General features: G+C 37.9%; 2 protein-coding genes across 2 annotated transcripts; both read right to left on the reverse strand.

Annotated features, from left to right (window-relative positions):
• Positions 1-508: 508 nt before the first annotated feature.
• On the reverse strand, positions 509-4261 carry LOC146331352 (uncharacterized). Its single transcript, XM_084744353.1, has 5 exons — positions 4099-4261; positions 2644-2954; positions 2521-2568; positions 2264-2383; positions 509-1251 (listed from the first exon to the last, which is right to left on the reverse strand). Exons 1-5 carry the CDS (start codon positions 4216-4218, stop codon positions 1161-1163), a joined length of 690 nt encoding a protein of 229 aa, XP_084600479.1. The 5' UTR covers positions 4219-4261; the 3' UTR covers positions 509-1160.
• A 1359-nt stretch (positions 4262-5620) lies between these two features.
• LOC146331353 (BOS complex subunit ncln) lies at positions 5621-15711 on the reverse strand. Its single transcript, XM_084744364.1, has 16 exons — positions 15584-15711; positions 15147-15327; positions 12853-13043; positions 12541-12685; positions 11756-11853; positions 11550-11627; positions 11309-11412; positions 9138-9226; positions 8883-9022; positions 8620-8798; positions 7948-8035; positions 7799-7837; positions 7193-7365; positions 7032-7085; positions 6868-6946; positions 5621-5956 (listed from the first exon to the last, which is right to left on the reverse strand). The coding sequence occupies exons 2-16, from the start codon at positions 15289-15291 to the stop codon at positions 5900-5902; spliced, it is 1659 nt and encodes a 552-aa protein (XP_084600490.1). The 5' UTR covers positions 15292-15327; positions 15584-15711; the 3' UTR covers positions 5621-5899.
• Between the last annotated feature and the right edge of the window lie 93 nt (positions 15712-15804).

A 15804-nucleotide genomic window follows, 5' to 3' on the forward strand; every position in this document is an offset into this window, starting at 1 on the left:
AAAATCTTAATTAAAAGATTTCAAGAATCACATTTCTGATTTTTTTTTAATAAGACAATTATGACATACAAAAGTTGAAAGTATGAGACTGAAAAATCCTAATTATGAGGTGTTGAAATATCATAATTATGAGATAAAAATCATAATTATGGGATTAAAAAAATCATATTCCTTAGATGTCTCATGATTTAATTCATATAATTTTGACTTGTTATTGAATATTTTCAACTGTATATTTCTTATTTATGACTTTTGATCTAATAATCATTACCTTTTATCTGATAACAACAACTTTTTATTTCATAATTGTCTTTTTTCTAATAGTTACGCATAGTTTTTATGTCATAATTCAGATTTTAACTTGTCAACTCATAAGGTGAACCTTTTATCTGATCATTGTTATATTTTTATCTCACAATTTTGACTTTTTAACTCATAACTATAAATTTTTAGCTCATAATTGTGGCATGCCTTTCAGCATTCTTTTTTTTTTTTTTTTTTTTTTTACTGTTTTACACAATTTGAGAAAATCACACTGGTTGTATAGTGATAGGCAAATGTACAAAGAGTTGGGGGATAAAAGACATTAGCAAAGTTAGAAAAAAAATCAATATTTCTATGTGGACTTGGGGTCTATCTGTGCAATATGATGACCTTATTAGCACAGGCGATATATTTTGTTTACTATGTGGTATCACTAGAAAGTAATACTCACTATAAGTCTGTAATACCCCTGAGTGAAGTTTCATTGTTTGCAGCACTCTTCCTGTTTCAACACTTCAAACATGCAATCACATCACATGTAGACGATTATCTCTAATAGCAGAATGAAAATTTAATGTCATTGACAGATACAGATTAGGGCCACAGTGCCTCATTCGGTTTGATCACCACAAACCCCCTTATGGGAGGATGTTTGCTGCTGATTTAGGACTGAACTGTAAAAGTGTCCACACTGTACGCAGGGAGATAATAGTGGTGAGAGTGCAGCCACCAGTCACATTACTCATTCTTACACCTCGTCTCACCGGGTTAATTAGCACAGAATTAAACAATAGTGAAGTTAATGATCCCTCATTTTGCTGGGGAACCTCTGGGGCCCCCTCAAGGACCTCTGCAGGTCCCCAATCCCCACTTTGGAAGCCGGTGCTTTAATAGTCTTAACGCAGGCACTCAGACACAAACTCCGGGTGTATGATGTAGTGTCCAGCTTGGTAAGGCTTCACCACATGGAAGCAGCTGTAGCACCCGCTGTTGAGAGACCATCAGAGCAAAGATTAGACCTAGTGATAATCTAATAGTGTTTATTAATTATGGCACTTAGATATATCTTTTCATAAACACAATAATTTTTTTTATTAAGGCAAGATACTAGTCAGGGTAAAAATGTTTTCACTGATATTCTTAAATTTTATGTTTAAATATATAAATGTATATATAAATGAGGCATTATCAATTTAAATATGTGATAATTTGCATACATTTCCAAAGCAGAAATCTGAACATTGGATAAAGTCATGGGTTCAAAATTCTTGTTTATTTTTTAAGCCATATTAGAGCCACGTTTTTAATAAAAAGTTTTAAAAGTTTAGACAACTCATCATTTTAAGGCCACTGTCTTCACTAAATTTTTAAGCTTGCTTAAGTTTTGAAATAATGTAAAAGAAATGTTTTTCCAACCTATTATCTTTTGTTGAGATAATTTACTTTTCTTCTTAGAAAAACTTGAATATTTTGAGTTTTAGAAACAGAAAAAAAACTAATTAAAGTGAAAATAAATACCTAATAACTTAATATTTTCATTTGCGACCACTTTTCAAGCACCCAAAAACTAATTAACTGGGTGTTTGAAATACAAAATTTTGGGGGTTTCTAAAACTCAACAATTCAAGTTTATCTAAAGACAAAAAGTAATATATCTTAATGAAAGATTATAGTCAAAACTTTTATTTAAAACTTTGTTTATTTCAAAACATGAGAGTTTGAGTTTGACAGTTGCCTTGAAATGAGTTTTCTCAACTTCTTTTTTAAAGTGTACATATCACAATGAAACCTTACATTAAGATTTTAAGTTTAATTGTTTTTGTATTACAAGTTTTCTGACATTGTATGTTTAAATATGCTAATGGTGCATTATTCAATTAAATATGCATTGATTTGCATACAATCCAACAACAATTTTCTTTCCATTTGTCTGAAAGAAATTATGGAATTAATAAAAGCAAAATAGCCCCAAATCTCAAAATTCACTTTCAGTATGCACCTATAATCCAGGCTGCCATAGGAACCAGACCTCTGGTACTGTGTCCGTGGAAGATGGTGTTGAGCTGCCAGAGGGTTGCTGGTTTGGGGTCTTGGTCGAAGTGGAGCACCTGCATGTTGCCTGTCAAAACACAATATCAGTTTAAGGTTTTTTTGCACAACAACAGGACTCAATTGTCACTCAGTGGTGTTCATCAACTTATCTGGTGTTTTCAGCGTTTAAAGCCCACAAGAAGAGGTCAGAGGTCATTCTCTCACCTTGGCTGCTGTGCTGACAGTGGATGAACATTCCTCTGATAATCCGTTCTAAGAGAAAATCAATCAGAATCAGTGTGTTTTTAGATTTATCTTTGACCACAGGTTAAACTGATCATCTGTTACCTTGCTGGGCTCCTCAAAGCTATGTGGTGCTTAAATCCCGGGCCCACAGGAGGCTCGCTCAGGTGTAGTTTCAGCAGGCCATCAGCAGAGGGCAGAGCTTGCACCGTGGATGAGCTGACAGGGGGCATGTGGTTTGGTTTGTCCACTGTGTTTGTATAGTTGTCAGGAGGACAAGTTGTAACTGGACTGTGGAATGATAAATGTCTGATGGGGGGGAAGAGAGGACGGCCAGTGTCCACAGGGGGCAAGGGGTGCGGTAGTGTGCAGTGTGACTTGTAGCTGGACTGGAGATTGTGGGGAAACAGAAAGTCCTGCAAAAGCATGAAGGACACGTAGGTAGAAACACAAGAAGAAGCAGAAGAAACTGGATAGCACTGTCACTGCTCCCATCTATACATGTGCTACAGTATCTCACGTATGGCTGAGCAGTTATCAATATTATATCAACCTTGAGATATGAGACTAGATATTCTGGATATCATTATATAAGGTTATGTCTTTTCTTGGTTTTAAAGGCTGCATTACCATAAAGTGATGTAATTGTCTGAATGGACCAGACTGTTCAATCCGTTCTATTATTTGTCTTTACTCATTTGGTCATTATACCAACTTTTACTGATTTATATTTATCAAAAATCTCATTATGCCAGTATTTTATGAACGCACCAATCGTCAACCCTACAATATTGTTGGAATATCAATAAATATTCATGGAGGTATTTGGTCAAAAATATTGTGATATTTCATTTTGTCCACATCACATGTTCACTGTACGTTATCCTACTTATTCGACAGCTAATACAGCTACAGCTAAAAGTTGGCATCATTTGACAAAAAAAAATATTATATGTTTATATTTATTTAAAATGATTTTATTTCTTCTGCCATAGATCTATATATGTAAAATATCTATGGCTTCCACTAAGTCCTCCAGAGTCTATGATCAGAACTGCTTCCATTGTTGTCAAGAATAATAGACCACAATCATTAATAACAGGCCACAGAATTCAAACAATCAGAATAAAATACAAAATGTACATTATTTTATTATTTGTTTATTTATCATCAGGTTGAGGACTTTTTTCTCTTTACAGTAAAGTGACTAAATTCTCTTTTTAAGTCTGTTTACTCCACGTCAGGATAAATAAGTAGCCATGAAGGAAGCACTGAATAATAGATGGAACACAGCTTTCACCAAGCACAGGGAAATGTAAACAACCAGCCGCCAATTAGTGTAAGACATTTTAGCACAGAACAGTAAAGAGAGTGCCAATAATAAGTGACCCAATTAGTCTTGTTTGACCTGAAATTCGCCACCTGGAAAGGCAATATTGTGATAAATTCATTTTGGTAATGTAATTTGCTAAATTACATCAATGGAAGGACTACCACTTAAATTAATTCATTCTTACACTGTGCTTTAAAGTTCTGCAGTTCATGGGCTGTGCTTCTTACCGGCCGGGGCTGGGGGTTGTTCCTGCGGTGGGCAGAGGTGGGTCGAGGCTGTTCTCGTTTCGTCCTGCCAGGAGAGGCAAACTGCTCTTTGTACACAGTGATGTAGAGCTGGGGAGCCATCTTCACTTATTGTCTTGCTTATTTTCCACTGCTTCCCTCCAGTTAGTCTGAAAGTCCTGAACATCCATCTCCTCCCCTGTCACCTGGTGGCTCCTCCCTCCCCCTCACACATGTTTATGTGTTGTTCTTTTACACCTTGTTTTTTTTTTCTTCTTCAGAATTGCCTGATATGTTTGTCTTTTCTGCTTAAAATTGTTGCTATGTTGTGCATGCCACCAGTTTTCCTGGTGTATATTACTGCTACTGAGTTTAATGCATCAAAGCTATAAATTCTGCTTGGATCCTGGTCAGTGAGAAAATAATTATACAGGAACTGAGAGGAAACAACTAGTCTTTTCTCATTAACTCAACATGAATGTACAAGTTTTAATTATTCAAGTTAACTCAACTTAAAATTTCTAGTTCTTCTTACTTGAATTCTTTTTACCTGAAATGATGAGTTGAATGAATGTACTGTACAAAGAGTTCAATCAAGTCATTAAATTAAATTTCAGCATGTCTTACAAACAAAACAAATTACTGGGAGTAGTTTTACATATTGTCTTTGCCACTGCTGGAATAAAGTAGGTAAGCTTATTGAACATATTTTCTCATTAATTCAGGCACATCTGAATTAGTAAAGTATATTTGACTAGAAAAGTCTGTTTTGAATTATTACAAAATTACATCAGCTTGTCTTTTCAAATTCAGTCAACTTAAAACTTAAAAGTTTTAATTATCTTTTTTTAAAGTTAAACCAAAGTTAATTTTTACAGTGTAGATATTAAAAACATATTTAACTTTTAGCTATTGTGATGAATCCACTATGCTGGAGGTAGAGACAGGTTAAGAGCATCCTTGCTGAACCAGAACAACTCTTTTGTTGCTACCTGAGCACTCAGCCACTAATCCTCCTAAGCCCCAGGCCCCCTGCAGAGACACACATACCTGGGGTCACTGTCCATGACCTACTTCCCCTCACAGGGGCCCTCAGACTATAGCCAGCACTGATCTCAAACACTAACGCTCAGCTCCCAGCTGTTTATCCACCCTGTAGTTAAAACAGAATCAGCCTTATCAGATCTGCAGAACTGGAGCAAAGCAGAAGAGAGATGGAGTTTCTAAGAATCTCCCACCACCACCCAGGGTCACCTCTCTTCACTGTCAGCATGCCACATGAGCATCAATAATTCACAGAGCGCTGTAGGGTACCTTTGTGTCTCCAGCGCTCTCTCTGAGTTATCTGTGACAGGAACTGGCTGTTCATCTCGCTGCAGTGGCCGGGCCTTGTTTGACGGCCATGTTAAGCCCAGTCAAATCCATGTCAACAGATGCAGAGCAGGGGACATGGGGAATCATGGTAATGATGTGTTAGGAACGTCCTTCACAGCTGCTCAAATCAAATCCATTCTCTGTTCCCTATTTCAGCACAAAATCCTTTATTTATTTTGTTTACTTTACATCTCCTCCAATTAACATATTCCAGTCTTTTCATATAAGAAATGGTTTACAATACATTGGATTTATCAATAATGAAAGGTACAAAAATCTGTAAAACAATATACATTTCAAAGCAAATGCACACTTTATAAGTTGTGTAGAAAATCCTTGCTGCATTGCTTTCATGTTCTGCACAGGCTGTGAGGCAGAAGTCCAACAGACTTCAAAGCTCTTGTCATAGACTCAGTGTCCAAAATCGTATTTACTGGTGCTTGGATTTCACTGCTGCTTTGAGCTTTGTGTAGAGATAACCGAAATTCTGTAAGAGACAACAGAAGGATACTGTAAACAACCTGATACATAAAGTATTTTCTACCTATCTGTCAGTGCTTTAAAAGTATAAGGCAACATATGACATGCTATGCTGTTTGCAAGGAAGTAATGTGGAAATGCAATATGAATATGAAAATGAATAAATTAATAAATTAATATGAAAGTAGGGTTGTATGAGGCACTTATTCATGGTCAGTTTATTACCTATAGTACATGGCAGTTGGTACACCCCGACTTTGGAGAAGCAGCAGAAGTACTGGTGTTGGAAGCTAAGCAATGTGCTGCTGTGGACAGGGTCAGCAGCAAAATGTATTTAAGCCACCTAAAAAGGATCCACCTGAAAAGAATATTCAGCCTTTTCTGATCGGAAACTAACATTATATAAGCCAAATATCACTCTATCCAAACCAACCAGACTGACCAGAGGAAATCAATAATTTTACCTCATAGAACACAGGAGTTGCTGGTCTACCACTGCCTTGATCACTTAGTTTCTTAGTTTGTTTGTGTTATTCCATGACTTCTGTGTTGTAAAAGATTAGCTTAGAGTCACCAAAGTCACACAATAATGTAAACGTGTGTTCTGTGAGTTAAAATGATCGTTTTTCCTAACAAATTCTTGTTGGCAAGAGAGAGCGATATTTGGCTGTTTGAGAGCAGGGTAAACTGGCATAGATGTCCTAAATATAGTGTACACGTACAATGATATTGATCTTTTTATATAGGACTTTTCTTGGCTGACTACCATACATTTTGCTGCTGACCCTGTTAAGAGCAGTACATTGTTTAGCTTCCTACGCTGATGCTTCTACAAACTCGGACCAGTAATACACTAACTATTGATAAGTACCTCATAGAATCCCACTTCAATTAATAAAAACCATCCCTTTAACAAACCTGAATGGCATAGTAGACGATCCCCAAATAAGCAGCAATGCAACCACCGAGGAAGAGATCGAAGGCTGCAGGCTTCACTCTGGAAGAAAATGTATATAAGCATATTAGCAAGTGTCTTACTGAAATTAGCACATGTACAAAATGCATAAAAACACAGTATTTACCTGTACATCACTATTGGTTGGTTCATTTGATCAAAGAAGGTAATATCAGGGTCCCTGTATGGAGACATTAATCAGCTGTGATATTGTTGTATTTATTCCTGCAGTACAACTAAGAACATGGACAGGACATTGCTTGTGTGTTTTCCACCTCTACATGTTACCTCTTGTCCTGTCGGAAGGTGTGTCTGTGAACCTGCTGCAGGTAACGTTTGAACTCGTGCTCTAGTGAGTTCACCAGCAGCATCTGACTGGGCTCCTTATCCAGCAGCTGGGTGGCCCGAGGGACTGACGTCAGGAAAGACATCAGACTGGACATGCGGCCATCATGAAAGTCCTGCATCAGGAATTTAGATGTGGATTCACAGAATGAAAAAAAAAAATAGGGCCATAACAAAAAATAATCATCATTGCATGCCAAGGAGTTGTTTTTTTTGGACTGAAATTTAACCTGTGAAAGATCCAATTTGGGATTCATATTACTTTTTCAGTTTGGCCTACCAGTAAAAATTAACCTTTTAATAACTTTGACACAAAGCTCTAACTAAAATACTAAACTTTATACACTTTAAACACTTAACACATCAAATATATTCAAATAAACTGTCTCATTTAAATGCCCTCCAATCTTCAAATGAATCAATTGAACAAAGTATCATTATTACATGAACTCAGGCCATAAAAGATGCAATCACTCTGCAATTCCTACAATCCAACACCAGAGGTCAGCATTTGTCTTTATGTACTGACCAAATTAACCAGGATCTTACCATCTGGCCCTTGAAAATCTGCACATCTTTTGGCGAGCCCTTGTGGGAGATAATAAAGATGAATCACACATTAAAATGCTAAAACAAATGATGAAAACCAAAGTTTAAGTATTCAGATATGTGCACTCTGTTTTCATGAGTTTAATCACCTTGTCAGAGAGGTTGTACATGTAATGGGCCAGCGCTTCAGCTACGATGATGCCATTACGTTTAAGTTTCCTGAAGTCTACCTGTGACCTGTGAGAGGATGCAAAGACAACTGAGAAGTGTCTCCTTACATCATCACTTCATAACATCTCATAGTACACAAGGCCCTCAAGCACATAGTCTTAATCATAAACCTCGTGTAGAACATATATCAAGAGAAAAGTTACTGCAGTTTTGAACAAAGCAAAGGACATGTTAGATTTTGCTCAACTTCATATTCTGGACTCTTCACTTATTTTCCATATTTTGGATACTGAAAAAGGCAAAACTCATGGGGAACTCACCAGGAAACACATGAAAACCAACACTTAAAAAGGGTATGAAACAGACAAAGACATTTAAAAAATATAAATAATCGTGTACATCCATATACATATCAGTCAACAAGGCACATTTGAGGGTAGGTTCAGTTTATGTACCAAACATGGTATCACTCACATCCACTAATTGGCCACCCCACTTGCCTCTCTGTCAGTCTGGGACAATGATTGGCCTGAAGTCACATGAGCATTAATGAGCCCTGTTGGGTCACATGTGTATGGATGTACGTGATTGGTTGGTTGGTAGACTTAACTAAACTAACTAAAACTAAATGAACAGAAGATAGAACCTACATGGTGTCCAGTACAGAGCCACGGAGCTCAGATTTGGGGTCTTCCACATGAGACAGAGTGAAACTTGGTATCCTGCGCAGGCTGTAGCGCTCATGCTCCCAGGCTACTGTGGACTCCACAAGATTGATCTTCTTATGGACCAGACCCACCTTCACCCAGGGGAATCTGGAGGACACCACCTGGAGGAGTGATCGGAAACTTAAAGTCATGACGTCCGACATAGGCCTACTTCATATTTTGCAACTAGCAGTGCAGCTTGTTACCTCCTCCAGCTGCTGAATGAAACCGTGTATGGGAGTGTTGGGTTTAGGAGGGCGGGACACATGCATGTACAGTTCGTCACTGTTGCCAAGTGTGTCCAAACACAGAACAAACGCCACATTGTCGTGGAGCAAGCTGGACTCTGCAGAGGGAAGGTTTGGATGAAATAAATCAAACTGCTCGTGTACTGTAGCACTTCATTGCACATGTTTGATACAGCGCAGTTCCCAAAGCCCGGACACTGAAGAAAATCTCACCAGCATGGTCCAGATTCTCTTCAATCCATCTCTTTGTGCCAAGAAAATTATATTTTCCTCCTCCAGTTAAAGAGAACATTAAATGGTATCTGTAAGAACAAATAGAAACAGGACAGCATTTTAGTCAAAATGAACTAAATTCTATCTACTTAACAACATGGAGTCAGTTTTTCAGATAATGAGATAAGCATATATTTGTTTACCTAGAAGCATCTACATAAACTGATAGTGTACAGCTGTCTTCAAGAACACAGCTAGGTTTTCATCCAGGCTTGTGTTGTTGTTTTCTGACTATTATTTTCTTCACCCATTATAAAAATGCATGTCCTCATAGCTATTAGTTCTTAAATTATTAACATTACTGGGTGCTTTGGATGCTTATAGAAGCACATTTCTGCTAACGTGATGAAAAAGATCCTGTAAGTGAAAAAAAAACTCAAAATAATAAAGGTAAGTGTGCCCCTATAGCTCAGTTGGTAGAGCGTGTGCCCCATGTACTGAGGCTATCAGTTCTCTGCAGCGGCTGCTGGGTCGACTCCTGCTTGCAGCCAATTTGCTGCGTGTCATTTCCTCTCTCTACCCCCTTTCCTGTCATATCTTCAGCTGTCTCTATCAAAAATAAAGGCAAAATCTCAAAAAAAAAACTAAAAAAAAACAGAAGGTCAGTTTTATTGTCATCATCAACACAGTGGTTTCTCCCTCAACACATTGACTCAGACATTAAGTCATTATTTTGAGGTGGTCAAAGTTCAAGGCACTGTGACCTAAAGTCTGTCCATCCCGTTCTTTGAACACAACATCTCAAGATCCCTTTGATGAAATTTTTTCAAACATGGCAAGCATATCCACTTGAACTCAGGTATGAACTGATTAGATCACTCAGGTCTCATAAAACATGATTTTGCCCATAACTCAAGAGTTCACACACCAGTTCAAACTACATTTCACACAAATATCTAGCAAGATAAATTGAGATGATGATATTTTATGTCCAATAGGTCAAAGGTCAGCTTTACTGTGACATCGTAATGTTCAGCTCTCTATCAGTCCTCTGTACTCCTCTTTAAAAATAGTCAAAGTGAAGACAGAATGATTCTCACTGGACATTATTCACTGGAATCATACATGTCAATATAGAGATAAAAATGCACTTAATACCTTTTTATTCAATTCCTTCAAAGCCTTCACTACATATATTATACAGACACACTTTTCGCATCACCCAGTATCATAAACACTTAATCCAAATGCAGGCTTTAATGTTCATTCCTATGTCCTCAAAACCCTCTCTTCTTTTAAATCTGGATTTTGAAGGGAATGCATTGTGTGAGGGACCTTTTACCTTTTGTTTGGTTCCGTTGACCGTTCTGTCAAATCCCACTTCTGTTACATGATCCTTTGTTATTTGATCTGCCTTGTAAAGCACTTTGTAACTGTTTGTTTGATAAGCATGGTGTTTGTTGTCAAAATTAAGAGCTAATCGGTGCCTGTCAGCTTATCGATCGGTGGAGAGCAACTGCGGCACGTTGCCGGTGTTCGATTCTGTGCACCCAATGTGTTCCATCATCTTCCTTGGCATCAGAGGAAACTGCACCATGACAGAGGCTTCACAGGCATCCAAGCATTGATTAATTGTATGAAATATATTTTGTGTTAATGTTAAAGGTGAAAAATGGAGGCTAATGCCCTCTTCTGAACTTTTGACTTTTCTAGCTTTCCTAAATATCACTGCAGCCTCCATCATGGAGGTAAAATGACTCGGCTCAGTTCATCCTTCCAGAATCTTTCAGGCCTCTTCTCTGTCACAAGGAAGAAGCTATTTTTGATGACAGTTAAACGGGTCGGGTTATAATAGGAATTTATGCAAATCCTCATGAGTAGCATCATGTTCCAAGTTTTTATTTGTTTTTATCTTTTTTTTCTGATTGGTTAGTTCAGTCACATGTGAGAAAATGTTAGAAAACGACTGATTTAGAGATACTAGATCATTATGAGGTACTAACACATTATTTTTACAATATTTGATTATGCTGAGATATTAGGTCATTATTTTAAGATACTAAAACTTTTTCTCCATCATATTGGCTTAAATGGGCTTCCGCTGATACATGACCAAATAGCATATTTGTGGTTATGTTAAAAGGTCCCTCTACAGGGGACTCATAACTTACGGTGGTCTGGTGCTCGGGCTACTAAAAAGTTTCTGGAAGAGACGCGCCAACTCCAGCAGGATGATGACCCCACTGCCATTAGAGTCTGCTCCATATGACAACCACTGTGTTATACACAAATACAAACATAATTCATGAATACAGTATTGTATTGTAAAAGCGAAAATTTTAATCAGCGTAGGGTAGGGCTTTGGAAACTATCTTAATGAAGTATTTCATCATTTTTTTTCATGTGGCTCACCGGTGCCAGCCCATAGGAATCATAGTGGGCTGTGATGACGATAGTGGGCACATCCTCCCATCCTGCAGGAAGCACTCCCTGAAACAATCGCCAGCAGTTAAACAGTGCAGAACTGAGGACCGATCACAAGCCAAATGAATCAGGTTTGACTGTCAAATATTTTCACTTATCCATTCTGCATAGAAAGTCTTGACCTCCTCACTCACCTCCAGTGTGACTAAGGCATTGTCAGTGATGGCTTTAATGGGGACATTGTTGCTCACGAGGATCTGAAAGGCTGTAGCTGTGACCATACTTCGAAGGACTGGCAAAAATGAAAACAGTAGACACTTGGTGTATTGTTTTTTTCAGCTTCCTTACAATAAAAATGTAGATGTACATCCACACACTGTAAAACATCATACAGACATTTTGTGGACTGAACTATTAAGTTAATTAAAATTTCTAGTATTAAATTTGAGAACACTTAAGAACTTATAAACACGAGTTCTTCTAACTTTAGATATTTTTAAAATGATGAGTTGAAAGAACATACTGTACAGAGTTCAGTTAACTCATTAAATTAAGTTTCTAAAGAAACATTATCAGCATATTAGCAGACTTCCCAGCACACATTGTTTGAGAGTTAAAACCCTCCTGAGACCCTTCTTCTAATAATGAAAACAATGCGAACTATCATGAAGGTTAGTATTTCATTCAGTCCCTTATACTGACTTTTTAAGAATTTAGGGAGAACTGACTTTTCAAACTGAGAAAATGTAAAATGAAATCAAATTTGTTTGTAATGTTCATCAGTGACGGAAGAGTTGTTGGTTCAACTTCATATCTTAGGCTTGAACATGTTTTATGAATAAGTACAACTTAATTAATATCACACTTATAAACAAGAACAGTTCCTTTGTTTTGAATCCTTACAAAATTACCTCAACATGTCTTTTCAAATTCAGTCAACTTAAAATGTTGCTTCTTTTTCCTCTCTTGTTCCTCTCACCTCTGATGAATATAGATGAAGTTCGAGTGGCTGCAGCTTGTTTGACCTCCTCATACATGTAAAGCAGCTGTTCATCCTCAGGCGCTACATAAACAGGCATGAGGGTCTCCTTCAGCAAGGCTTCAGTCTCACTCACCATGAAGGACTGAGAGAGGACAAGAAATACTGTTTCACAAGGCAAAAATCATTTACTGATTTTCTGTCATAATACTTCAGCAGGCTGTTACCTAATACCCCGGAGCCACAATATAATATATGATATTCAGAAACTGTATTTTGAGCACCAGTGTGTTTCTGAATGACAGAAATTACCTGTAGAGAGTCATGCGGGACACTGGAGATGTTTTTGGGCAGCAGGATCAGTATGGCGGCAGCGTTTTGCCTCTGGGCCTCGAGGTATTTCTCTGTGGTGAAGTCCACCACCTTCATGATGACACAGCGGCGGGTCAGCACCGGCTCATCCGCTGAGCGGGCCTCCGCCACCACAATGGCCCCACGGCAACCTCAGCAGATAAAATTAAGGACGAGAGAAACATGGACACTCTGCTCAGTCATGGAAAGTAACTACATTTCTAAAGTACTGCACTTTACTTAAGTATTTCCATTAGTTTCTACTCCACTACATTTTAGAGGGGAATATTGTGCTTTATACTCTTCTACTTTTATCTACTTTTTTTGACAGCTATTATATTGTTTTGCAGATTAAGTGTTTACATGCTAACATGATGATTTTATGAGATAGGATGGGTTTTTTTCCATTCCAACACCACCCAAATAGCATTAAGTTAAGGCCTGGAGCCGCCTTTTGTAAGGTATCTTTAATTGACAATCCTCTGACAAATATTTAAAAAACAACATTTAAAAAAAAAATATTTCTTTACTTTATTAATGCAATAACAATTAAGTTTTACTTAATATATACATTATTAAATACAGTATATTTAACTAATACTAATAATAATAATGATACAATACATAATAAATATTTGTACAATATAGAATTACACTCTGAACAAAGTCCTTATAGATGATCAGTACTTTTATGTTTTAAATTTTTAATTTAATACTTTGTATCTTCTTGAGTCTCTGAGTAAAAAATGTAAATGTATTCAAGACTTCTCACAAACCTTCATTGACTCAGCTGTTCATACTGATACTTTGAAATAAAACTGATATCTTCATTTTCAAAAGATTTACATCTCAATAGCACTAAATAATATGTGAGGTGAGCAGTGGTGGAAGTATTAAAGGTCCTTAATGTAAGTAAAAGTGCCAATTTAACAATGTCAACTGAGGACGAGTCCTTCATTGTCAGTTGATCAGCTGTTTTTAAGTCTCAGTTATCTTGAAAACAAAAGCCCACTGCTCTACATATACATTCTCTGGACTTTGAGGTAAGTGGCTGCCTGTCTAACTAACCGCCACACTCAATTAACATATTGCTCAATTTAACTGTTAGAAACATCTACGGCTTCTACAAGAGTATTAATGATTTCTTATGATTCATAAACAGACACTTACTTATTCATTGACAGACAGGCAAATAAAAACAGTATTTCAACACATTTCCTTGATCTCTGATCACATGTAGTGGTCATTTTATGATTTATTACTAGTAAATATATTACAGATTTCTATTTTAAACCATCACATCTGAAACTAACCAAAGTTTTTTTTTCATGAAGGTTCACAAGCCAAAAAGGTGAAGAAATACTACTTTAATCTTGAACAGTGCATTGTATTTTATAAGATTATCATATATAGTTTTATCCACTATATTATCTATAATCATTTATCCTTTGAAGGGTTGTGAGGGGGGCGGGAGCCGACCCCAGCTGACACAGGGCAAGAGGGGGTTTACACCCTGGACAGGCTGGCAGTTCATCACCGGGCTGACACATACAGACAAACAACCATTCACATTCACACCTACGGGCAAAACAGAGCACCCCGAGAGAACCCACACAGACATGGGGAGAACATGCAAACTCAACACAGAAAGATCCAGGATTTGAACCCAGAACCACCCTAATGCATAGTTTTATGTGAAATCTTAATCTGAAAGTAAGTGGTAACTATAGCTGTCAGATAAAAATAGTGGACTAAGAAGTGCAACATTTTCCCTCTGAAATGTAGTGGAGTTGGAGCATAAAGTGGCACAAAATGGAAATACTCAAAAAAAACTGTACTGAAGTACTCAAACTGGTTATTACAACCACAGTTCCAAAAAGGTTGGGAGTGCAGACCAGGCGAGTCTAGCACCTGAACTCTTTCACTGCAAAGCCATGCTGTTGTAACACACGCAGCATGTGCATTCACACTGTCTTGCTGAATTAAGACATCATCTGGATGGCTGCATATGTTGCTCCAAAACCTGTATGTACCTTTAAGCAGTGATTTGGCCTTCATGTGTCACAATTAGTAATGTCCCAGGCACTAACACGCTGCCATGCCATCACAGATGCTGGCTTTTGAAGTTTGCGCTGGCCATTGTACAAACTTTTTTGAAGCATGTTGCAGGCGTCAAATTAAGAATAAGTGTATATTTACAAAAACCAAAGTTGATCAGTTTGAGCATTTGGTGAGGTGTAGCTCTCTGAACTTACCATGCTTCTGTTGTACCAAGTTGTACTGCTGCATCCTGTAGGCGGTGAACTCATAGGAGGACACAGCGGGCAGAGCAGAGCCATGCAGACACTGGACACAGAGCAGCAGCAGAACAGCAGCTACGCTCACATCTCTCAGCAACATGATGTCACGTCCTGCCTGGTGTCTTATGATCTCAAACTACAAGGGAAAGTTGACGTTACAAGACCAGACTAAACACATTGAAGTGTACATGCTATATTAGAGTCTAAATACTGTATTTCTTCCTGACAAGGCAGGCCCATTAGAGACACCCTTGGCAATGGACCATCCATCTTGTCTCCGACATGAGAGTACTTCCAACCTGAACTTCCATAACAAGGCCCCTACAGTTCACAGTGATTTTTTTCTATTCATCACCATCTGCCATCATTTTGAGCATGAATATGTCCCTCACCTGTCTCCTCGGAGTCCCGTCTCATGAGCTGTGTCTTCCTCGGCTTCAGTGCTACTCCTTGCAGCGTGGACACAAACTCCTCCTGGCGCTCAAGGCTTCTTTCTGTAGGTAAGCCACCATTCACCATCTGCTCCCAAGGGATCAACTCGAGGCTAATCACAAATACCCAACCCCCCGCCCTGCACCCTCACTACTCCACTGTCCACCTACAGTATCTATCC

This window comes from Lutjanus erythropterus, chromosome 2, assembly GCF_056507025.1.
Source record: "Lutjanus erythropterus isolate fLutEry1 chromosome 2, fLutEry1.hap2, whole genome shotgun sequence".
NCBI classification, from domain to species: Eukaryota; Metazoa; Chordata; class Actinopteri; order Lutjaniformes; family Lutjanidae; genus Lutjanus; species Lutjanus erythropterus.